Source organism: Balaenoptera physalus (genome assembly GCF_965194825.1).
Source record: "Balaenoptera physalus genome assembly, chromosome: 6".
Classification (NCBI taxonomy): domain Eukaryota; kingdom Metazoa; phylum Chordata; class Mammalia; order Artiodactyla; family Balaenopteridae; genus Balaenoptera; species Balaenoptera physalus.
This window is the reverse complement of record NC_138885.1, coordinates 105,162,912-105,189,070: the sequence shown is the minus strand read 5'-3', so window position 1 is coordinate 105,189,070 and position 26,159 is coordinate 105,162,912. Positions and strand designations below refer to the sequence as shown.

Here is a 26,159-nt window from a genome sequence, read left to right as displayed (position 1 = left end):
AACAAAGAGTAGCCCCCACTCATCCCAACTAGAGAAAGCCCGTGTGCAGCAACGAAGACCCAACGCAGCCAAAAATAAATAAAATTTTAAAAAATAATAATAGTAATAAGCCAAAGACATAAAGCAGGCAGGAATCTTTCCCCACTTCCTCTCACACCTGCAGTGTCATAGCCAGAGCCCAAAATTATCCCCACAGGGACACTTTTTGCACCTTTCAAAATCTGTTGACTGTGATACTTGGAAGCAACTCCAAGCGATGTGGGAGATGTGGGAAGGATCCCAGCATGAAGAACACCATCTCGAGTTTATTTTTGTGTATGGTGTTAGGGAGTGTTCTAATTTCATACTTTTACATGTACCTGTCCAGTTTTCCCAGCACCACTTGTTGAAGAGGCTGTCTTTTCTCCACTGTATATGCTTGCCTCCTTTATCAAAGATAAGGTGACCATATGTGTGTGGGTTTATCTCTGGGCTTTCTATCCTGTTCCATTGATCTATATTTCTGTTTTTGTGCCAGTAGCATACTGTCTTGATTACTGTAGCTTTGTAGTATAGTCTGAAGTCAGGGAGCCTGATTCCTCCAGCTCCATTTTTTGTTCTCAAGATTGCTTTGGCTATTCGGGATCTTTTGTGTTTCCATACAAATTGTGAAATTTTTTGTTCTAGTTCTGTGAAAAATGCCAGTGGTAGCTAAATGTAAGGCCAGACACTATCAAACTCTTAGAGGAAAACATAGACAGAACACTCTATGACATAAATCACAGCAAGATCCTTTTTGACCCACCTCCTAGAGAAATGGAAATAAAAACAAAAATAAACAAATGGGACCTAATGAAACTTAAAAGCTTTTGCACAGCAAAGGAAACCATAAACAAGACCAAAAGACAACCCTCAGAATGGGAGAAAATATTTGCAAATGAAGCAACTGACAAAGGATTGATCTCCAAAATTTACAAGCAGCTCATGCAGCTCAATAACAAAAAAACAAACAACCCAATCCAAAAATGGGCAGAAGACCTAAATAGACATTTCTCCAAAGAAGATATACAGATTGCCAACAAACACATGAAAGAATGCTCAACATCATTAATCATTAGAGAAATGCAAATCAAAACTACAATGAGATATCATCTCACACCGGTCAGAATGGCCATCATCAAAAAATCTAGAAACAATAAATGCTGGAGAGGGTGTGGAGAAAAGGGAACCCTCTTGCACTGTTGGTGTGAATGTAAATTGATACAGCCACTATGGAGAACAGTATGGAGGTTCCTTAAAAAACTAAAAATAGAGCTACCACATATGACCCAGCAATCCCACTACTGGGCATATACCCTGAGAAAACCATAATTCAAAGAGTCATGTACCAAAATGTTCATTGCAGCTCTATTTACAATAGCCAGGACATGGAAGCAACCTAAGTGTCCATCATCGGATGAATGGATAAAGAAGATGTGGCACATATACACAATGGAATATTACTCAGCCATAAAAAGAAACGAAATTGAGTTATTCATAGTGAGGTGGATGGAGTTAGAGTCTGTCATACAGAGTGAAGTAAGTCAGAAAGAGAAAAACAAATACTGTACGCTAACACATATATATGGAATCTAAGGAAAAAAAAAAAAAAAAGGTCATGAAGAACCTAGTGGCAACACGGGAATAAAGACACAGACTTACTAGAGAATGGACTTGAGGATATGGGGAGGGGGAGGGGTAAGATGTGACAGGGTGAGAGAGTGGCATGGACATATATACACTACCAAATGTAAAATAGATAGCTAGTGGGAAGCAACCGCATAGCACAGGGAGATCAGCTCTGTACTTTGTGACCACCTAGAGGGGTGGGATAGGGAGGGTGGGAGGGAGGGAGATGCAAGAGGGAAGAGATATGGGGATATATGTATATGTATAACTGATTCACTTTGTTATAAAGCAGAAACTCACACACCATTGTAAAGCAATTATACTCCAATAAAGATGTTAAAAAAAACACCATCTCAATGACCCAAAGTTTGTTCTTGTTCTCTGTGGCTCTAGCCATTAAACATATACAGATGCCAACCTTTTGAGTATACAGTACCTCCTTACCCACCGCTTTAAGGAGCAGTCATTGTGCCTCAGACCTCACTGCCAGAAACTGTCTACATTTTGCCAATGGGTTTGAACTTGGAAAAGCACCTATGCTATGAAGCAAGACTTGCCTGGGGAGAATGAGGAAGAATGTGTCATGGCACCACACCCACTGAGCACGCAGTAACTGAAGCACTACACCAGTTGATACAGGTACACATTATGAATTACTAGGGAGAGAAACACGTCATGCAATCATCCTAGCCATTCATTGGTTTAAGGCACAGAGATGGGAGACCACATAGAGCAGCAGAGCCCCAGCCACTGCATGTGAATTAGACAGATGTTGCAACAGCAGTCTGGTGAGCAATGGTAACTCATGATTCTGTGTGGCCTTTCCTCTTCAATGCTTCAATTTTGATATGACCAATCAGCACAGTCATACCATGTATACCCAGTTTCACTTTAGCCCTTACACAAGGGCTAAAGCATGTTACACAAGCTTTAGTTAATCTCTCTTGTTGCCCTGTGAGGTGGCAAGGCCCATTATCCTCAATTAGCTAGATGTGGAAATAGAGATATAAAGAGGTTAATTTACCCCTGGGGATTCAGTGAATCAACAGCAAAACCAGAGGTGGTACCTGTTTTTCAAATTCTCAGTCTGTTCACTCCAAGATATACTGAAACTTAGCTGAAAAAAATGTTATTTTCATTATTGTCCTATATCATGTTGTTCTAGATCCATCCCTGGCATTTTGCTTTTCATGTAACCTTGAGCAAATTGTTTGATCTTTCTGCGGTTATCTGCAAAATAGGTGTACACTTGCCCTGCCTATCCTATAGGACTGTCATGGGGTTCACATGAAATGATAATTGTTTAATTCTCTCAAAATATGAAGTTTTTTTAAGCCAACGTTTTACTATTTATTTTAAATTATATTTTATACATAAAATTTCTGACGATTCATGAAAACAAATGACTTCTATATGCATTTTGTTTAATAAAAGTATGATGAGCTTTGAAAGCAGGCACTCACTTGCCTTATCTCTCTCAAACACAGTCACACACAGATACACACACACACACACACACACACTAATAACCCAGAGTTACATTTTTAAAATGTTTAAATGAAAGAAAATTTAATAGAAGAATGAACCTTACTTAGCACCACAGACACACAGTATCTGTTCAGTAAATATTTATTGAATAGATGATGGATGGATTCACTTTGTGGATAATAAACTCAGTGGTTGATGTTTTTCAGTGTGTACTAGCTAGGTTTTCAGAGAAACCAAGAACTAAAGAGCCTGTAATGATAAATGTTATTGATTTCATTCATCAATATCAATCTCTCCACTTTTATAAGGAACATGAATATAATGCAATGTTATCCTTTGTACTTATTATCCATTGAACTTACTATATCCATTGTTATCCATTGAACTTACTATAATTTGGGGATAAAATTTGAAACTTTGTCTTACAAATAATAAAGATAAAGATGTATATTATGTTAAAATCCTAAATCATGCTGTCTCACTGTAACCCTCAGGGTTTCATCTCTTCATTGATTCATTTATTAATATAATTAATTATTGCTTACAGTGTGTCAAGCATTGTGCTAAAAAATATGTAAGAATTTTTCTTTCTTTCAAATAGCTTATTCTTTAGTCTCTCAGAAAGTGCAGGTTTATTGAGCTAATGTCTCTATCTGAAGATTCACAGTCATATCAGTATTTAATCCTAAGCTAAGGTCTCTCTGGGCTACGAAGGTTAAAAAAAAAGCCGCTTTTCAGAGGGAGTGAAGTCAGGAAGAGCTAGTGTATTTGATTTTACCTCGCGATGGGCAGGGGAACAAGACAGCTCTCCTCAGGGAACAGCCTGATCTTCCAAATGGAAAGTGCATTTGTACTAGAACAAGGACAGTCCTGTGGTTCATGATAATTTGAAAGGTAAGGTTTATGTCATTCATAATTTTAATTATCTCTTTAAAAATGTAGTTGAGAAGGAAATTTGCTCAAAAATTAGAAGAATAAAAGGACTTACTTTAATAAATTATTACAGATATACTTCTGAGATTCATTTCCTTTCCCATATTTTCTTTATTCATTATCTGATTGTTATCTGATTGTTTGCAGGTAATGTTTCCAGATATACTTGTCTCATTTTGTGTGCTTGTCATGGTGACAGATTCTTGCCATGGTGTTTCACAAGGCGACTTATCATTTGCCTGATTAGAAGGCCTGATACTTTTTCTGCAAATGTGACCCAACCCTATGTCCAAAAAGTTAAGAAAAATATAACTCCTCAAATGAATAACTCCATATGAATAACTCCATATTTTAAAAAGTCAGAATTTTCTTCCAAGATTTATCATTCATCTCTTCACTAGGGTAAAGAACAAATTCCTTTCACCTGGAAACACAAAAATACCACCTAGGTTGGGTTCTGACCTGCTTCGAGAAAAACACAAAGAAACACAGTGGAAGTTCTCCAATTCTACCATTATTATAATATTTACAGATGTCACCAAGGGAGCCTACAGAATGCTTTCTGAGCCTAGTGATGTCAAATGGAAGTGGCTTCATTACCAAAAAGACTGTGACATTTCTTTCTTTAAAAATACAGTGAGTAGAAAATAGTACTTCTGTAGATAGTGCCAATGAGCAAAAAGCTCCTGAATTTATTATGGAAGTGGGCAAAAATCCTTCTGTAGTGGTGAAAAAGAAAAAAAAGAATAAGAGAGGATGTTGGGAGAAATGTGCCTTCTTGGCTATATCAATGAGTAATGAGATAGAGAGGTAGGTGAGAGAAAGGGGAGCGGCAGGAGGAGGAGAGAAGAGAAGAAATGGAAAGAAGAAGGTGGCAAGTGGAAAGGAAAGAACAGAAGATTAAGAAATAGAGAAGAGAGAATAGTAAGTAGATTAGATGAGATAAGGGAAAAGGAAAAGAAGGATGGAGGTCAGGTGAAAACAAGAAATGAATGAGGCAGGAGAGGGAGAGGGACATGTGTAAGAGGTTATCTTCCTGGGGGTCAGCAAACTACAGCCTGTGGACCAAATCCAGTCCATTGCCTTTTTTATAAATTAAGTTTTGTTGGAATACAAGCAAGCCCATTGATGTACACATTGTCTATGGCTGCTTTCATGCTACAATGGCAGGGTTGGGTAATTGTGATGGAGACAGTATGGCCCACAGCATAAAATATTTACTATCTAACTCGTATGGAAAAGTTTGCAGTCTAATCCCGTTGTTCTCAAACTTCAGTGTGCATCAGAATTACCTGGAGGGCTTGTTAAAATAAAGATTACTGAACCCCATCCCCAAAGTTTTTTACGAAGTAGATCTCACATTTTCATTTCTAATAAGTTTCCAGGTGACGCTGGTGCTGTTTAGCCAGGCACTGCACTTTGAGAGCTACTGCTGTCATTTTTATGTCATGTCACCCTAATGTTGTACTGAATAAGGACATTCGTGCAGAAAGGGAAAGGAAAATCAAACTTGATCCCCCTTCTAGGTAAACACAGAGGTATAGGTTGATATCATAATTCTTTACAAAGTATCTTATTGAAAATTCTTAAACTGGATCTTTTTATAATGCCAGTTTCATTCTTAAAATGATGAAAACTAAATTTGATTTAGTTAAAAGCTTAGTTAAGTGGTGGTTTACTACTAAAAATGTTTTATAGTTTGGTTTGAATCCACTCCCTGGAATACCGTTGGACTCTGTCAGTGTTACTGGACTGTGTCAATAATGTTGACTGCATCCATCTTACGGGACTCTACCCTCTTCCCACCTCACTGCCGATGCCTGGCATAAGTGGCTTGAAATTTTGCTTACTACCCACCCCACCTCACTCCCAGACTCTGCTGGAGTCTTGGGGCTCCAGTTTCCCTGCGAAATGGCAAGTTCTTCAATAGCTTTCTTCCTGGAGATGGGTATGAATGTTGTCCTGAGTGAGAGATTTTGGGGACTCGTGATACCAAGGACTTTATTCTGCCTCACACTCCATCCCAAGACCCTGAGATCTGGTTTTTCACCTACAAGTGGTGCCATAGTTTGCACATTTATCATCTTCCTCTACATGTATCCTTAAATCTGTGCTCTGGCTGTGAACATGGGCCACCAATTATTAGCTTTAACTTTGCATGCTCCATGCTCGCTGCACAGAAGTTCTATGAAGGATAGAGAAATGTGACTCTTTTTCCAGCACCCTAGCATTTAGGAATATAAAGACAAACATAATTTTGGAGCCTGAAAGTGCCAGAGACACCTTCAGAGTAGAATGAGTTCAGTTCAGAAGCAGCAGCTCTTCAAAACACGTGATGGGTGGTTGGATTCCACCATTGCTCTGAGTCGTTACTTCCTTGTACACATAGCTAAGATGGGCAGAAGATTGAAAATTTCATTTTTTTTCACAAGAAAGCTGCAATACAGTTTAAATGTATTTCGTTCTGACTTGTTAGTTCTAGAGGATTTCCAGATTTTGTGACAGGTTGATGTGCATGGGAAAGTATGCTGTGGATATCAAAGAAGGATGAATGACATACATGGAATACAGTAGATGCTTGATAAGTCAGTGTTATTGTTGTTGCTCTTTTGTTTTAATGATGTATGGTTCTTGGTTAAAAAGTGATGGTAAAATAAATAATGCAGACAGTTCAGATTCTGCATGATGCTGTGTTAACTTAAACTTGTACATACTGTAATGAACCCATTGTAACAAATTTAATATCAGTTATCAAAAAAACTGCAGAATGTGGACTGTATACTTTTTAAACACCATGGGATCTTATTTCTAAAGAAATTCCTTGATGAATTTTCCTGTAAAATAAGCATATCTGTTGTTAACCATAGCAAAGAATGTTGTGGGTTTAAATTCTTTCAAATTTTTCTTTAATAATTTTCAAATTGTAATTAGTGCCAGAGTAAGTAAAACTGGATGTAATGTGCCACCTCTTCCTAGACTTTCTTCCCGTGACATGTTTTCCCTTCTTTTCCTTCCTTCCTGTTGCGATATGGCTTCTCCTGAGCTGCCATTGTTTTCAGCACTGGCCTAGTCACGCCATCAGCTTGATGAGTGGTATAGAGCAAAGGGGTCATCTGTTTCTATCTGCCTTCCATTCAAACGACCCCCTGCAAGTGTTTGAGATGGACTAGGAAGAAGCCCACTTGCAGACCCACACCCTGAGTTAGTGGATCCAGGTGGAATCTGTGTAAAAGGGTGACTTACCATTAATGGTGAAATTCCACTGCAGAACTATAAAGGTCTTGCTGTATGCAGGTCACTGTGGCAGAATTTTGTTATAGAGGGGTGATGTGAAATGCTAACAGGTAATTTGCTGCTCTGAGCTTGTTCAAGGAACTGCGCCACAGTGAAAACATTGAAGATTCACTGAAATTTTCACTTGTTTAATATTAGGAGAGACACGGGTCTTTCTGGGTTCAGAAAAAGAAGCTTCTTAGAAGGTAGTAGTGAATAGTCTGATGGATTTAAGGTCTTTCCAATTTCTTTTGAATTTTCGAAACTTTAATTCATACTGGTGTTATCATATGTGTTAGTTTTGACAACTACAGCTGCTGTAACAGATTACCACAAACTTTGTGACTTAAAAACAACACCAACTTATTAATTTATGATTCTGGAGTTCAGAAGCCCAAAATTTAGTCTTAGTGAGTTAAAAATTAAGGTGTTGGCAGGGCTGCATTTCTTCCGGAGGCTCTAGGAGGATCTGTTTTCTGGCTTCTAGAGGTTGCCCATTTTCCTTGGCTTTTGGCTCTTTCCTCAATCTTCAAAGTCAACAGTATAGCATCTTCCAATCTTTCTCTCTATTTCATTTTTTTTTTTCTCTTTACTTTTTTTCTGGCCAACTTTCCTATTATCCCTTCCTTTTTATTTTCAATTTTATTTTTTTATGTAGATCTGCATTTCAGTTACTTAGATTAAATTTCTATTTATTCTTCATTCTACTAATAGTGCATACTTAGCCATGTTGCTCTTACTATTTTTTTCTTCTGTCTTTTTATAATAAAAACATATCTGTACCGACAATCTTTTTAACAGATTCATGAGGAAGTTAAGGTTTTACTCTGCAGTCTTTGGTTTGGAATTACCCTCAGTTTTTCTAAACCTGCCGTTTTAATTTAATTTAATTTTTTATTTTTATTTATTTATTTATTATTTTATTTTATGTTTTTAACATCTTTATTGGAGTATAATTGCTTTACAATGGTGTGTTAGTTTCTGCTTTATAACAAAGTGAATCAGTTATACATATACATATATCCCCATATCTCTTCCCTCTTGCATCTCCCTCCCTCCCACCCTCCCTATCCCACCCCTCTAGGTGGTCACAAAGCACCGAGCTGATCTCCCTGTGCTATGCAGCTGCTTCCCACTAGATATCTGTTTTACATTTGATAGTGTATATATGTCCATGCCACTGTCTCACTTTGTCCCAGCTTACCCTTCCCCCTCCCCGTATCCTCAAGTCCATTCTCTAGTAGGTCTGCATGTTTATACCCGTCTTGCCCCTAGGTTCTTCAAGACCATTTTCTTTGTTGTTTTTTAGATTCCATATATATGTGTTAGCATACGGTATTTGTTTTTCTCTTTCTGACTTACTTCACTCTGTATGACAGACTCTAGGTCCATCCACCTCACTACAAATAACTCAATTTCATTTCTTTTTATGGCTGAGTAATATTCCACTGTGTATATGTGCCACATCTTCTTTATCCATTCATCTGTCGATGGACACTTAGGGTGCTTCCATGTCCTGCCTATTGTAAATAGAGCTGGAGTGAACATTGTGGTACATGACTCTTTTTGAATTATAGTTTTCTCAGGGTATATGCCCAGTAGTGGGATTGCTGGGTCGTATGGTAGTTCTATTTTTAGTTTTTTAAGGAACCTCCATACTGTTCTCCATAGTGTCTGTATCAGTTTACATTCTCACCAACAGTGCAAGAGGGTTCCCTTTTCTCCACACCCTCTCCAGCATTTATGGTTTGTAGATTTTTCGATGATGGCCGTTCTGACCGGTGTGAGATGATATCTCATTGTAGTTTTGATTTGCATTTCTCTAATGATTAATGATGTTGAGCATTCTTTCATGTGTTTGTTGACAATCTGTATATCTTCTTTGGAGAAATGTCTATTTAGGACTTCTGCCCATACTGGGGTTTGGTTGTTTGTTTTTTTGATACTGAGCTGCATGAGCTGCTTGTAAATTTTGGAGATTAATCCTTTGTCAGTTGCTTCATTGGCAAATATTTTCTCCCATTCTGAGGGTTGTCTTTTGGTCTTGTTTATGGTTTCCTTTGCTGTGCAAAAGCTTTTAAGTTTCATTAGGTCCCATTTATTTTTGTTTTTATTTCCATTTCTCTAGGAGGTGCATCAAAAAGGATCTTGCTCTGATTTATGTCATAGAGTGTTCTGCCTATGTTTTCCTCTAAGAGTTTAATAGTGTCCAATCTTACATTTAGGTCTCTAATCCATTTTGAGTTTATTTTTGTGTATGGTGTTAGCAAGTGTTCTAATTTCATACTTTTACATGTACCTGTCCAGTTTTCCCAGCACCACTTATTGAAGAGGCTGTCTTTTCTCCACTGTATATGCTTGCCTCCTTTATCAAAGAGAAGGTGACCATATGTGTGTGGGTTTATCTCTGGGCTTGCTATCCTGTTCCATTGATCTATATTTCTGTTTTTGTGCCAGTAGCATACTGTCTTGATTACTGTAGCTTTGTAGTATAGTCTGAAGTCAGGGAGCCTGATTCCTCCAGCTCCGTTTTTCTTTCTCAAGACTGCTTTGGCTTTTCGGGATCTTTTGTGTTTCCATACAAATTGTGAATTTTTTTGTTCTAGTTCTGTGAAAAATGCCAGTGGTAGTTTGATAGGGATTGCATTGAATCTGTAGATTGCTTTGGTTAGTAGAGTCATTTTCACAATGTTGATTCTTCCAATCCAAGAACATGGTATATCTCTCCATCTGTTTGTATCATCTTTAATTTCTTTCATCACTGTCTTATAATTTTCTGCATACAGCTCTTTTGTCTCCTTAAGTAGGTTTCTTCCTAGGTATTTTATTCTTTTTGTTGCAGTGGTAAATGGGAGTGTTTTCTTAATTTCACTTTCAGATTTTTCATCATTAGGATATAGGAATGCAAGAGATTTCTGTGCATTAATTTTGTATCCTGCTACTTTACCAAATTCCTTGATTAGCTCTAGGAGTTTTCTGGTAGCATCTTTAGGATTCTCTATGTATAGTATCATGTCATCTGCAAACAGTGACAGCTTTACTCCTTCTTTTCCGATTTGGATTCCTTTTATTTCTTTTTCTTCTCTGATTGCTGTGGCTAAAACTTCCAAAACTATGTTGAATAATAGTGGTGAGAGTGGGCAACCTTGTCTTGTTCCTGATCTTAGTGGAAATGGTTTCAGTTTTTCACCATTGAGGACAATGTTGGCTGTGGGTTTGTCATATATGGCATTTATTATGTTGAGGTAAGTTCCCTCTATGCCTACCTTCTTGAGGGTTTTTTTATCATAAATGGGTGTTGAATTTTGTCAAAAGCTTTCTCTGCATCTGTTGAGATGATCATATGGTTTTTCTCCTTCAATTTGTTAATGTGGTGTATCACATTGATTGATTTGCGTATATTGAAGAATCCTTGCATTCCTGGGATAAACCCCACTTGATCATGGTGTATGATCCTTTTAATGTGCTGTTGGATTCTGTTTGCTGGTATTTTGTTGAGGACTTCTGCATCTTTGTTCATCAGTGATATTGGCCTGTAGTTTCCTTTTCTTGTGACATCTTTGTCTGGTTTTGGTATCAGGGTGATGGTGGCCTCTCAGAATGAGTTTGGGAGTGTTCCTCCCTCTGCTATAGTTTGGAAGAGTTTGAGAAGGATAGGTGTTAGCTCTTCTCTAAATGTTTGATAGAATTCGCCTGTGAAGCCATCTGGTCCTGGGCTTTTGTTTGTTGGAAGATTTTTAATCACAGTTTCAACTTCAGTGCTTGTGATTGGTCTGTTCATATTTTCTATTTCTTCCTGGTTCAGTGTATGAAGGTTGTGCAATTCTAAGAATGTGCCCATTTCTTCCAGGTTATCCATTTTATTGGCATATAGTTGCTTGCAGTAATCTCTCATGATCCTTTGTATTTCTGCAGTGTCAATTGTTACTTCTCCCTTTTCATTTCTAATTCTATTGATTTGAGTCTTCTCCCTTTTTTTCTTGATGAGTGTGGCTAATGGTTTATCAATTTTTGTTTATCTTTTCAAAGAACCAGCTTTTAGTTTTGTTCATCTTTGCTATAGTTTCCTTCATTTGTTTTTCACTTATTTCTGATCTGATCTTTATGATTTCTTTCCTTCTGCTAACTTTGGGGTGTTTTTGTTCTTCTTTCTCTAATTGCTTTAGGTGTAAGGTTAGGTTGTTTTTTGAGATATTTCTTGTTTCTTAAGGTAGGATTGTATTGCTATAAACTTCCCTCTTAGAACTGCTTTTGCTGCATCCCATAGGTTTTGGCTCATCATGTTTTCATTGTCATTTGTCTCTAGGTATTTTTTTATTTCCTCTTTGATTTCTTCAGTGATCTCTTGATTATTAAGTAGTGTATTGTTTAGTGTTTGTATTTTTTATAGATTTTTCCCTGTAGTTGATATCTAGTCTCATAGCGTTGTTTTCGGAAAAGATACTTGATATGATTTCTGTTTTCTTAAACTTACCCCGGCTTGATTTGTGACCCAAGATATGATCTATCCTGGAGAATGTTCCATGAGCACTTGAGAAGAAAGTGTATTCTGTTGTTTTTGGCTGGAATGTCCTATAAATATCAATTAAGTGCATCTTGTTTAATATATCATTTAAAGCTTGTGTTTCCTTATTTATTTTCATTTTGGATGATCTGTCCCTTGGTGAAAGTGGGGTGTAAAAGTCCCCTACTATGATTGTGTTACTGTCGATTTCCCCTTTTATGGCTGTTAGCATTTGCCTTATGTATTGAGGTGCTCCTATGTTGGGTGCATAAATATTTACAATTGTTATATCTTCTTCTTGGATTGATCCCTTGATCATTATGTAGTATCCTTCTTTGTCTCTTGTAATAGTCTTTGTTTTAAGGTCTATTTTGTCTGATATGAGAATTGCTGCTCCAGCTTTCTTTTGATTTCCATTTGCATGGAATATCTTTTTCCATCCCCTCACTTTCGGTCTGTATGTGTCCCTAGGTCTAAAGTGGGTCTCTTGTAGACAACATATATATGGGTCTTGTTTTTGTATCCGTTCATCCAGTCTATGTCTTTTGGTTGGAGCATTTAATCCATTTACATTTAAGGTAATTATTGATATGTGTGTTCCTATTACCATTTTCTTAATTGTTTGGGGTTTGTTATTGTAGGTCTTTTCCTTCTCTTGTGTTTCCTGCCTAGAGAAATTCCTTTAGCTTTTGTTGTAAAGGTGGTTTGGTGGTGCTGAATTCTCTTAGCTTTTGCTTGTCTGTAAAGGTTTTAATTTCTCTGTCAAATCTGAATGAGATCCTTGCTGGGTAGAGTAATCTTGATTATAGGTTTTTCCCCTTCATCACCTTAAAAATGTCCTGCCACTCCCTTCTGGCTTGCTGAGTTTCTGCTGAAAGATCAGCTGTTAGCCTTATGGGGATTCCCTTTTATGTTATTTGTTGTTTTTCCCTTGCTGCTTTTAATATTTTTTCTTTATATTTAATTTTTGATAGTTTGATTAATATGTGTCTTGGTGTGTTTCTCCTTGGATTTATCCTGTATGGGACCCTCTGTGCTTCCTGGACTTAACCATTTCCTTTCCCATATTAGGGAAATTTTCAACTATAATCTCTTCAAATATTTTCTCAGTCCCTTTCTTTTTCTCTTCTTCTTCTGGGACCCCTATAATTCGAATGTTGGTGCGTTTAATGTTGTCCCAGAGGTCTCTGAGACTGTCCTCAGTTCTTTTCATTCTCTTTTCTTTATTCTGCTCTGCAGTAGTTATTTCCACTATTTTATCTTCCAGGTGACTTATCCGTTCTTCTGCCTCAGTTATTCTGCTGTTGATCCCATCTAAAGAATTTGTAATTTCATTTATTTTGTTGTTCATCACTGTTTGTTTGCTCTTTAGTTCTTCTAGGTCCATGTTAAACGTTTCTTCTATTTTCTCCATTCTATTTCCAAGATTTTGGATCATCTTTACTATCATTATTCTGAATTCTTTTTCAAGTAGACTGCCTATTTCCTCTTCATTTGTTAGGTCTGGTGGGTTTTTATCTTGCTCGTTCATCTGCTGTGTGTTTCTCTGTCTTCTCATTTTGCTTAACTTACTGTGTTTGGGGTCTCCTTTTTGCAGCCTGCAGGTTCGTAGTTCCCATTGTTTTTGGTGTCTGCCCCCAGTGGCTAAGGTTGGTTCAGTGAGTTGTGTAGGCTTCCTGGTAGAGGGGACTGGTGCCTGTGTTCTGGTGGATGAGGCTGGATCTTGTCTTTCTGGTGGGCAGGTCCACGTCTGGTGGTGTGTTTTGGGGTGTCTGTGGCCTTATTATGATTTTAGGCAGCCTGTCTGCTAATGGGTGGTTTTGTGTTCCTGTCTTGCTAGTTGTTTGGCAAAGGGTGTCCAGTACTGTAGGTTGCTGGTCATTGAGTGGAGCTGGGTTTCGGCGTTGAGGTGGAGATCTCTGGGAGATTTTCACCATTTGATATTACGTGGAATCGGGAGGTCTCTTGTGCACGAGTGTCCTGAACTTGGCTCTCCCACCTCAATGACACAGCCGTGACGCCTGGCTGGAGCACCAAGAGCCTGTCATCCACACAGATCAGAATAAAAGGGAGGAAAAAAAGAAAGAAAGAATGAAAATAAAGTTATTAAAATAAAAAATAAAAAATTATTTTAAAAAATTTTTAAAAAGTAATAAAAAAAAAAGAAAAAGAGAGCACCCAAATCAAAAAACAAATCCACCAATGATAACAAGTGCTAAAAACTGTACTTAAAAAAAACCAAAAAACATAAAACGGACAGACATTACCCTAGGACAAATGGTAAAAGCAAAGCTATACAGACAAAATCACACCCAGAAACATACACATACACACTCACAGAAAGAGAAAAAGGGAAAAAAATATATATATCATTGCTCCCGAAGTCCACCTCCTCAATTTGGGCTGATTCGTTGTCTCTTCAGGTATTCCACAGATGCAGGGTACATCAAGTTGATTGTGGAGATTTAATCCGCTGCTCCTGAGGCTGCTGGGAGAGATTTCCCTTTCTCTTCTTTGTTCGCACAGCTCCTGGGGTTCAGCTTTGGATTTGGCCCCGCCTCTGCGTGTAGGTCGCCTGAGGGCATCTGTTCTTCGCTCAGACAGGACGGGGTTTAAGGAGCAGCTGATTCAGGGGCTTTGGCTCACTCAGTTCGCGGGGAGGGAGGGGTACAGATGCAGGGCGAGCCTGCGGCGGCAGAGGCCGGCATGACGTTGCACCAGCCTGCAGCACGCCATGCGTTCTCCCGGGGAAGTTGTCCCTGGATCACCGGACCCTGGCAGTGGCGGGCTGCACAGGCTCCCGGGAGGTAAACCTGCCTTTTTTGAAAGTTCATTGTCTCTGTATTCCCCAAAGGGAGGAAGCTAGTGTTTTAGTATCAAACCTAATTGTGAAAAGATTTGTAATTCACAGCTTGCCTTTCATCTTGAGTCATGTGTATGCCATCATCATATTTTACAAAGCAAACGTTAAAGTAAAGGTTACAAAACCATTAACTGTTACAATACTTGTGGCTTTAATATTGGGGAAAATCTGCATATTAATTCACACCATTATTATTGGTTTTTAAATAGGAAGAAAATGTTGTGTGTACAGGATAATTAATTTATCTAGTATGTTAAATTTTGAGGACACCAAAAATATTTCCTGTATTTGGAAGATTGGCTGCATTTATAATGACTTTGATTACAAAAGAAGACATGTACATTGTGGGAGAAAATAGTTAATAGACAGTCAAATGAAAGTAAACAAAGTCATGTGAAGTAACCACCAAGGAAAAAAATTCCTCCAGATTTTTTATTTTTATTTTTTAAATTTATTTATTGTTTACTTGGCCATGCCATGCGACATGTAGGATTTTAGTTCCCTGACAAGGGCTCGAACCCATGACCCCTGCAGTGGAAGCGTGGAGTCTTAACCACTGGACTACCAGGGAAGTCCCACTCTGGATTTTTTAATATACTACATATATTTTTATATATTTTTTATAATTATGGCTATTCTGGTCATACTGTTTTCTGATCTACTCTTTTTAATAAGCAATATATTACAAATATTTTCCATATTATTTGACAGCATTTTTATTGGCTGCCTTGTGTTTTATTATATGGGTACACTGTGATTTATTTTTAAAACACTCTGGCAAACATTCTTGCAGCTATTTCCTTAGAATAAATCCCAGGAAGAGAAATTTGTGGGGCCACGAGCATTTTAAAGTCTTCTGATACATGGGGGACCCAAACAGTCGTAATCCGGAAGATAATTTCACAAAACAGTTACTGCAAACATCATAGTGATCTAATTATTGTTTGTTTGTTTGTTTTTAACTTTCAGGTTACCTTGCACCTCGAAACCTTCCTAGTACTGGCTTCTTCCCATTGCTGCAAACCCTACTCTGTGACACAGACTCTAAATGCAAAGACACACCCTATGGGCCACAAGATCTGCTTCGTAGGAAAGGAATTGATGATGCACAATTTAAAGACAGGTAGGGACACTTCCAAGTGTGTTCAGTTGCTTTAAGAGATCAGATCTTGTTTCCTTATGAGATATCCAGGAAGCCATCCTAGGTTCGGTATACAACTTTATTTTCTATATCTACAAATGTGATGATCTAAATATGAATGAACGAGGTGGGTACAAACTGGAATTACCATTTTTATGTGGGATTAAGCATAATCTACTTTGATGAATTACTCAAATTTTGCCTTTTAAAACTACTTACAAAAAAAAAAACAAAAAAAAACTACTTACGGTTACCGGAGGATGGGGGTGGGGATAAATTGGGAAATTGGGACTGACATATACACACTACTATACACATAAAATAGATAACTAATAAGGACCTACTGTATAGCACAGGGAACCCTACTCAATACTCTGTGGTGGCCTATAGGGGAAAAGAATCTTAAAAGAAAAAAAAAAAAAAGGGTGGATATACGTGTATGTATAACTGATTCACTTTGTTGTACACCTGAAACTAACTCAACATTGTAAATCAACTATACTCCAATAAAAATTAAAAAAAAACCAAAAAACCTGGGTAGGCAAGGCAGTCCTTCTTAACTTCCCTCAGAGGTTCTCTGTCCTACCTCAAATTGTCAGTGACATTGCCCTAAGACTCGATCACAAGCGTAAGATACAGGGCGATGTCAGGGGTATTATCTCCTGGAAGAATAACATATTTATCTAGCTCTATGTGGAACTTCTAGATATAACAGAAACCAGGAAATGCAAATAAGGAAATTAAGGGTCTAGAAATCGAAGCAATAAAGTTGAAAGTATTCTTAATTAAACAGCAGTCTTTAAATGAGGTTAATGTGTATGGTGTGAGAAGAAACTGAAGAATAAAGATAGGGAATCTAGACCATTTACAACCTCAGTTTTCCATCCTGAGATTTTAAACCTAAAGAGACACCCAAGAGCCCAACTGTCTGTAGAACTGAGAAAAACATTGTAATCTGAATTGACCATGAGATTATCCTGGTAGAGATTTTTTTAAGTGTCTCTCAAGAAAAGATTATATTTATCTATAATCAGAGATAATTGGTTCCAAAATTTTAATTTAAATTCCTTGGCATGTAGCACCATTTATCCTTTAATATTATCATCGTGATTTTGATCATCAGATAGTATGGGAGATACTCTAAGAGAGTAACTAACTACAAGCTGCTTAGCATAAAATATCAACATGTCAAGAATTGTCCTGAGAAATGACTTGAGACACCTAATTATTGGGTTGCTAATTCACATTGGTTTTGTGAACCAAACACATTCTCTACCATTTTGTTACTTGCCTTCTAATGGAAAAGTAAGCAAAAAAGCAATAAAATAAATAAATAGCATAATTACTGATAATAATAAATGTACTAGCAAGAAAATAGAGCAGGTTAAGAGGTAGAAACTGAAAGGTGGGAATTTAATAGTGTAGCAAAAGAAGGGCCTCTGCTAGAAGGTGACATTTGGGTAGAGACCAACAAGGACAGGGAGAAACCAGCACCAGCATGTGAACATCTAGAAGATAAAGTTCCAGGCAGAGAAATAGTCAGTGATCCTGAAGTGGGGGCAAACCTGATCATTTAGAGGAACAGAAAGTCGGCTAATACGACTAGAACATAGTGAGGGATAATGAAAGCGGTAGGGGATGTGGTGAAAAAATAAAAACCGTGAGAGAAAGAGCCTGAAGAATCAAACAGGTAAGGAAAGGGAAAGGATTTGTCTTTTGTTTTTAGTATAATGAGAAGCCACTGGAAATTTTTAAGCAGGGAAATGACATGACATATTTTCTATGAGACTAATATATTCTAGGCATATACAAGCATTACCTCAGCTAGCAGCTAGTTGAGTTGTGTATCTCTGCAAGGAGACCCAAAGCTGACTAGAGCCTATGCCCCCTTGTATAATCAGTGTAGAGATAAAGTGAATGAATATTTTATTCATTCAACCACTTCATAGATAGTCTCTGTGTCCCCACAAGATTTATGCCTATGTTCTAGCAGGGTAAGGTAAATATTAAATCAACGATAGTAGGAGATAGTGCAATGAAGAGTGCCAGAAGGATGCTGAAGCAAGACACCTCCATACTTAAAGTAGAAAGAGAGCTTTCAGCTGGCATAATCAGGTAAATCTTCATGGAAAAGTTGTACTTGAGATGAACATTTCGAGAACCAAGTGATAGAGAAGATACGGGGAAAATTAATGTCCATTATTTACAAATTGGATTACAGCTCCAGCTGGGGCTCTCATCTTTGTATCTTTTTTTTTTTTCCATGAAGAACTAAGTAACAATGAGGGAAATAGTTAACAAAATCTAAGAAGTCCATAAATATACCTCCCCTCAAAGAAGTATTTTTCTATGTAATATAATAGAGAACCAAATTCATGGAGTCCCTGAGATGAGCCATTGAGTTGGTTTTGGAACTAGGACTAAAGTCCAGGTTTATTTTACCCTCTGTTGGTTATTCTCCAGATAGCTGATCATGTCTCTTTTTTTTCAGTTTTATTCTAATCTCCAGGTATTTTATTGCGCTCAAGCTGTATAATGCTGTATATTCAGTATTTTCTCTAAACTACCTAGTAATTGGAACTTAATTTGGAAAATTATGTACAATAATAAAATTTCATTAATGATATTTCCCACCATGCTATTAACTTTTATGCTTTATATAGCCATGCAATGGAACTGGGGCATGGTTACTAGGTAAGCCGTTCCATACTAAGTAAGCCATTGCACTAAATTACTTCCCTTTGGTGAAGAAAGATTCACCAGCATAGCCTCATTAAGAAACAAAACAGTCAGGGAAAAAAAATGCCATCTTTGGCTTCATCAAAAGAGGCCCACCATGTTTATTTTGAAAGACATGATCACACTCAGGCACTACTTGCTGGCCAGTCGCCAAGTGTACTTTTTGATGCGTTTTTGCATTGGCACCAACGTTCTGTTATTAAGTTCATATTTCTCTTAAGCATTAGCTTCAAGATGAGGTGCTTTAAAAAAAAATTCAACACTATACTCAGCATCAACTGTAACTAGCTGTCTGAAAGAAGAAATGATTACATCTATGATTTTTTGGCCCTTAATGCACAGTGATGATGGTCCAGCATCATGGGACTTAGCCTTGCGGTCCTTCCTCCCCGCCCTGCCTCTAAGAATACATCAGAGCAGTGGGGACCCCTGGCTGTGCCATTGCTCACACAGCTGGCAAGTGGCAAAGATCATCTTGCAGAGCTCACAGGGTCATTATTTGGAGAAGCAATTCAGCATTCCTGCAGCTCCTGTGGGGTATTGCCTCTATGGATTTACTCCCTATCTCTGTCATGTCGACACTCATCCATGACCTGTGTTTTCCAGATTCATACCTCTGCTCCTATTGAATGGCTCCCACAGAACTTGAAACATAGCTAATCAGATTCTATTCAGGGAAATTTTTAAAGTGCCAAGACTTTTGTTTAATACTGAAAAATATGGATGTATTTAGAAACTGACCTGAAGGTATTATTGGGAATATAAGGGAAGTGGAAGTAAAACAGTTCTGTGTCCTCATTTGACTGTAAAGATGAGGTGAGATGTATAGGTCTCACACTGTATTAATTTCAGAGTAATTATTAACCATCTAGTAATCATTTTAGTGAGTATTCATATAAAAATAAAGGTTAAAATTTCATTTATCAAAAACAAAGTGGAAGGAAGTCTTAACTACCACACAGGCAAAATTGTTAATTCATTGAGTTAGAATGTACTGAATGTGTACCACATGCTGGAGACAATGCGAGTCACTATGGATACATAGATGACTAAGGCATATCCCTATATAAACTTAAAATCTAGTGGGAGAGAGAGATAGAGACTAGTAAACAGGTAAATTAATCTATGACATGGTAAGTGTGATGAATATTTGTTTAGTTCTCACTGTGCCCAGAACGTCAGACAACAAATGGTGAATAGTTACACAGACACCCTGAGACATTGTTTCTGCTTGAGGAATGTGCATCTCACTGTTGGATATATTATTGGAGTGGAGAGAGGTTTGGGTGGGGAGATGTCAGAAGAGTTCTCCAGAGACCTGTGTGAGTAAGATCATTAAGGACAGATAGGGTGGTGGTTACCAGGCTAGAGGAAGGTGTGTTTGAGATAGGCCATAAAAAAAGAATCTCAGGACTTAATAAAAGGAAGAAATCAATGGCGGCCCTTGTATAGTCAGTTTAGAGGAATAGGCAGGTAGCTTTGCTGCTGACTGTGATGGCAGAATGACAAATTCCCTTGTAGTGTTGCCATATTAATCTGCCTGTGTCAGGGCTAGGTAGAACATAATATGTACAGGGTCATCTGAAAGCTACTGTGATGTTATCTCCTCTATATTCTACGTGCTTCTGATGCACATCTACCCCCAAGGCATTTCCTCATCTGCCCATCATGGTGCCTTTAGAAATGTATTAGCTCAGATATACATTATATCCCCAAAGTCCCTCCAAAGAATATAAAAAATCTTAGGACAGAGCAACATATGAAGGCATTTCTAAATCTTAACACCTTAATGATATAGATTGTTGATTTGTAAGTGAGCTACCTAGAAGAGAGGTGTATGTTGAACATGGGCAGGCAGGGGTTGTATCTGAAGCATAGATGACCCTGAAGGAATGAACATCAGAATGAAATTGAAGAAAATAATGAAAAAAATTAAAATGACTTCTTCTTGGGGGAGTCAGGAAGGACAACCGTATCAAATCACTGAGGAGGCCTCAATGCCATTACAACATTCTTATTTGTACTTAAAAGTCGGTAATGAATGTCATCTGAAGCTGGAATCAGAACTGGGCCTGGAGCAGATTTCATACCTTCTTTCCAGGTGTCACTACATACCCGTATAATTATAATTCTCGGGAAAAAGGAAAAAAAATATAAAAAGTTTAACTAATCCTTAAAGACAAAAAAAGAATGTCAGAAGTTTCTTTTTAGGATTTGCCATATGTGTCTTTCCTGTAAGCAATTCCTTTTAAAGACAGAATTACCATGGCACACATGGGTGCCGCCCACACAGGTAGTCTTTCCCACTCACAGGAAATACAGAGACATTCAATATAAGTGCATAAATCCTACCGTTGCAGTGATATCTATAAATGTGACATTTCCCCAATGTAACTGTTGGTAGACATGTCTGAGAAGAAGTAAAACTACTCCGAGCCTAGTTTCCCTCCTGGTATCTTAAATTTAACATTTTGAATCCAAGATGTTTCCCTTATTAAGTTCCTTTTCAAAGTAGAGCACTGTAAATGCCATAGAGGCCGACTCTACCTCTTCAGCATCTTAGAGGCGGGCCCTTAGCCGTCTCCGTGGTACTGTGCATGTGGCTGGGTCCAGTAAAAGGCAGTAAAGTGAGGCCGTGGGCCACTTGGAGGTTTCACTCAGGCTTTCTTGCCTCACCCAGAAGGCTGAATTCTCTGGACTCAGGTGAGCCTACATGCTGGATTCAGGGGGCATCCAAGTTTTACATAATGCCTTAATATACCTCCCAGAGAGATCTAGTATGAGAGAGATTCTCTGAGACTTTCTTAGAGCTATTCAGAGTTCCGGAATAGGATTTTTAAATCTCCTGAGTTGGTCCTAGAGAGTGGGATTAGGGAGGAGTCATCAGTGAATAAATCCACTTCTCCGTCACAGCCTAGTGCAGGGTTCCTCAATCTCAACATTGTTGCTACTTGGGATCAGATAATTCTTTGTTGCGCTGGGCGCTGTAGAATGTTTAGTAGCGTCCCTGGCCTCTGCCCACTAGATACCAGTAGCACCACTCCCGTCCAGTTGTGACCACTAAATATTTCTCCAGATATTGTCAAGTATCCCCTGGGAGCAAGGGAGGGAGCACAAAATTGCCCCCAGTTGAAAACCACTAGTCTAGTGAAAGTATGAAGAAAAAGATTTTACGGTAGCAAGAGGCCTGAATTAGGTTATGATTCTAGGATCTCACTCTGTAAGAAACACAAATGACAACTCTAGTGTAGCACCCCCAGTCATGTGTTGTCGTCATTCCCTGGGCATGTCCCTACTTAGCTATTACCATTAACGTATTATAATCCCTGTTTTTTTTTATTTGACTTGCCCATTATATTACATATCGTGGGAATTTAATAAATGTTAGTCAGTTTATGAATGAATATGGTGGATACAATGTAAGATTGATTATATGTTTGTGTCTGTGGTGCCATCTCTGGGTGTTTACTCTTCCAAGGACCTTTGCAGAAGCAGGTGTGCAACAGTGGAGGCAGGGCAGGCTATTTTTTTTAAAAAAAAGACGCTTCCTTAGCTGTCAGTTCTTCCAAGCGGTATTCTTTATTATCTATTATTCAGTGCTTGCCATGTGCTAAACATCCTACCATCTGCCAACACAGTGCACTGTAAATAGACTTTTCTCAAGCATTTTACAGTCTGAGGAGAAAATTGATCATTACTTCAAATGGAAAATTCCTCTTATGAGTAAACTGATAAAGAAATTAAATAATAAAATGAAGAAAGGGTGGGCTTCCCTGGTGGCGCAGTGGTTGAGAATCTGCCTGCCAATGCAGGGGACATGGGTTCGAGCCCTGGTCTGGGAGGATCCCACATGCCGCGGAGCAACTGGGCCCGTGAGCCACAACTACTGAGCCTGCGTGACTGGAGCCTGTGCTCCGCAACAAGAGAGGCCGCGATAGTGAGAGGCCCGCGCACCGTGATGAAGGGTGGCCCCCGCTTGCCACAACTAGAGAAAGCCCTCGCACAGAAACGAAGACCCAACACAGCCAAAAATAAATAAATAAATAAAATTTAAAAAAAACAAACAAAACATCATGTTGTACACATTAAATATATACAATTAAAAGAAAAATGAAGAAAGGGTTACAAAATTCTGGGTAAGGTACTTTCCCTCTTCCCACCTCACCAGCCAGTGCTCGCAGGTTCCAGATTATGAATGAAAAGAGTGCATCCATTTGGTGTCCAGAGATCTTGAAGGTTCTAGTATTGTAAGATTATGTGGGGAGTATAGATACATAAGTATGGGGCTTCAGCTCCATACTGATGGTGAAGGCTGTGTCTTTGTACCATCTTCTTTGTGGGCACTTTGACAGTTAATATTGGTGAGTGCTTATGATGACGGCCCAGATAGGCACTTGTTAAGGACATCTCACATAGTACTCACAACAGCCTTGCAAGATAGGTGTATCATTCCTGATTTCCAGATGAGGCTGAAATTTTTTAGGAAGAGGCAGAGCTGGGATTCAAAAGACAACAACTCCAAAGTTCTTTCTCCTACACCCCAGCAACACTGCCTCTTTTTATTTAATCAGCCATCCGATCTTACGGTTCAGTACTGTGCTAGGTGTTTCGGATAAAAAGAGCATCATCGTGGTGCCTGCTTGCAAAGATGTCACAGCCTAAAATGGAAGGGTGATGGGAATAGGTACACAAACAAACATAATACACTTAAAATTTATATAAAGTAAGTAAAGTGCTTAAATTATGTAAAATGATGGAAAAGATACTGGTTCTCATTCATCGCTCTAAGAAGCATAGAGTTCTCTGTAAGTATGGTCAAGCTAATTAGAAAGTTCAGAGATTACACTTAACGCAGTAAGACTGGCTACCTTCCTGTCCTCCTTCAGTAATTTAATAGGGAGTCAAAAGAACTAATTACCTTTGCTTGGGGGAGGTAAGCTGTATTTCAACTTAGAGCCTTAATTCATCTTTTTACCCACAATGCTTGCTGTTGTACATTTATTTTGTGGTTTCCATTTTAAGGGTTTACAGACAATAGTTACGTTGAGCAGTGGCAGAGGACACATGCCATCACACTACACATTGTAAATGCAAAGCAAAACTGGGGAAAATTTGCAGGAAGCTGACCAGCAAAGTACGTGTGATATCCCGTGCTCTCTCCCTGACAAAAAGCCGTACCAGGACCACCTAAAAGGAGATGAACCACCTCCCCACTCCTGTAACGCGGGATTCGTAGGCGACCGTGTAATTGTGGGCACTTCCTGGTCAAGGACGGGTCCTGTTAGAAAAGAGGCCTCCAGAGTTCCTCGTCTGGAAGAGCCATTTTCTGTTGAGCAAGTTCAAACCTGTTGAGCCAGCAGCTTGCTGGGAGGGGGATGAACTTGTCTTTGGCATTGAAAGAATATTTGAAGGAATAGTTTTCGGGCTCTTATCTGAACGTGGGAAAATGGGCAAGGTGTCCCCTGTAGAGTTGATGCAGCTTTTGCTTCTCCAAGCTCACGCTTTCTTAATTTCCCATCACCTCTTTTTTGTTTCTCCCCCACTCCCATTTATTTTTCAGTCTCTATTTTCTCTTGCTCCTTCTTTGTTCTTTTTGATGTTTGTCACTCTCCCTTTGGTTTTTGTTGCTGTCCCTATTCCTTAAAAATTTTATGAAGGCAGTTTTTCCCTTTATTTTCAAAATGTGTTGATATTCAGTAGTGTTTCTTACAGTATTTCAAGCTGAACTAAAAAAATGTCGAGAAAAAGAAAAGTGAACCTGACTTTCTCAAACTTTCTAAAACTTCTGTTTGAGAGCAGGGAAAAGGTTCAGGTCGGTTCTTATTTTTATCTGAACAGTTTTCCCATCCAAATAGTCAGCATAAGGAATGTAAGAAGATTTAGGGGAATACAGTCATGGTCATGAATAATTCAAATATACATTAAGAATGCAGAACTTTTGGAGCAGCCAGTACATTTTATAGAGAATATTGGAAGAACACTAGGGAATGAAAACAAATATCACCCCTTCTTATCATTTTTATAAAAAGGACACGCTGGGAAAGAAAACAGATTTTTTTTTTCCAGTTATAAATCATAAAGTATCCTGGAACCAGGACTCAGATCTTGTTTCTAAAAAGGGAAGTCAAATCGAACCACAGTAGCAAGCAGAACTTCTTGCTTGTTCACTGTTATCTTTTTATATCCATTCTTAACGTACCGTAAGTAAGCTTTTTATAAACAATCAGACAAAATGCAGATTATTCATTCCAGACATCTGGACTTACTTCACTCTTGAAATAGATATATTTATTTTAGATACTTACTTTAGGTATATCAAGTTTTCAAGAAAGTATGATTATTTCCATTTTAATAATAATAAACTAAACAGGGAGTGATGTTTTAAAAAGAGGGTTACTGAATTGTGGAGTGGTCCAATAATATTTTCTTCCAAAAGCTGGTGTGGTCATGTTGTGCAGGGATTCCTGGCACCACATGCTATCATTACAGCCTTGATACATTCAGTACAATTAAAACCCTGAGTACATCATTATTTCTTTAACACCTGGTGCCACCTGTAATGACACCAACCACAGTGCCTAGCACAGACTAGATATTCAATAAATGTGTGTTCTTCTCCTTCTTTGAATCTGTCTTGCAAGTATTCATCTTTGACAGTCTTCAAAATGCCATCTATAATTTAACATAGAAAACTTCTTTTTCTTTCGTGGTTGACAAATAAGCAGACCTTGATTTCGGTCTCTGAAGCACCCTTTGACTACCATCTATTTGGGATCCACCATCTTTTTAAAAGAAAAAATATATATCATAAATATTTTCAGTATTTAGCTCTAAAGTCCTTTTTTCTTCCTATAATAGTGAAGTAAAAAATAAGTATTTTAAACCTAATCTAGGCCATTTTCTCTGACTAAAAATTTACCTTGTAGGAGCCCTTATGTATTCATTGGTATATGGTTAGGTGAGTTTTGTCATTAAAATCCCAGAAAGTAGATTAAAAATTTGTAAGTCCTAGGAGAGCCCTGGAATCTACCACATAATACATTGCTGTAACTAACTGAAATTAATGTGAGTGAAGTTACAGAGTTCTTGCTTTTTCTTCTCTAGTGAAATTCTGAGAAAGTCATCCAACCTGGAGAAGGACAGCAATTTATCAGTCCAGAGCACTGAAGTTCCAGAAAAAAGGCACACATCACTGGGTAAGCTATCCTCTTCTGCCCAGTTTAGAAGAGGCCTTTTGGAACAACCAGTAAAGGTCTAATCTTTAAAAGTTATACTTTTAACTTTTCAAACAAAGATGGAATGCCTAGAATATCCCTAAGAGATCTAAATATTCCTTATGGTTGCCTGAGTGTGGTGGTGCAGTTATGCAAAGGTCTTGAGAATAATTGGAAATTAAATTCTTACTGAAATACTCTCTAGGAGCAAAACCCTAAATGGTACTAGTATAATGTTGAGAATTACACACTTTCCCAGAATTGACTAGGGACTCTTCAGTTGCCTGCAATTAGATGACACTGGGATGGTTAGAATGCCCAGCAATAAAAAATGTTGGATAGAATCTCAGAGATTTG

General features: G+C 38.1%; 1 protein-coding gene across 4 annotated transcripts in view; it reads left to right on the top strand.

Annotated features, from left to right (window-relative positions):
• ABCA12 (ATP binding cassette subfamily A member 12) overlaps positions 1-26,159 on the top strand; it is a 186,481-nt gene that overhangs the window by 47,046 nt on the left and 113,276 nt on the right. For all 4 annotated transcript variants that reach the window (XM_082467468.1, XM_082467469.1, XM_082467467.1 and 1 more), the window contains exons 3-4: positions 15,678-15,831; positions 25,693-25,784. In XM_082467468.1, coding sequence (XP_082323594.1) covers positions 15,678-15,831; positions 25,693-25,784 — 246 coding nt within the window. The remainder of the gene's footprint in view (positions 1-15,677; positions 15,832-25,692; positions 25,785-26,159) is intronic.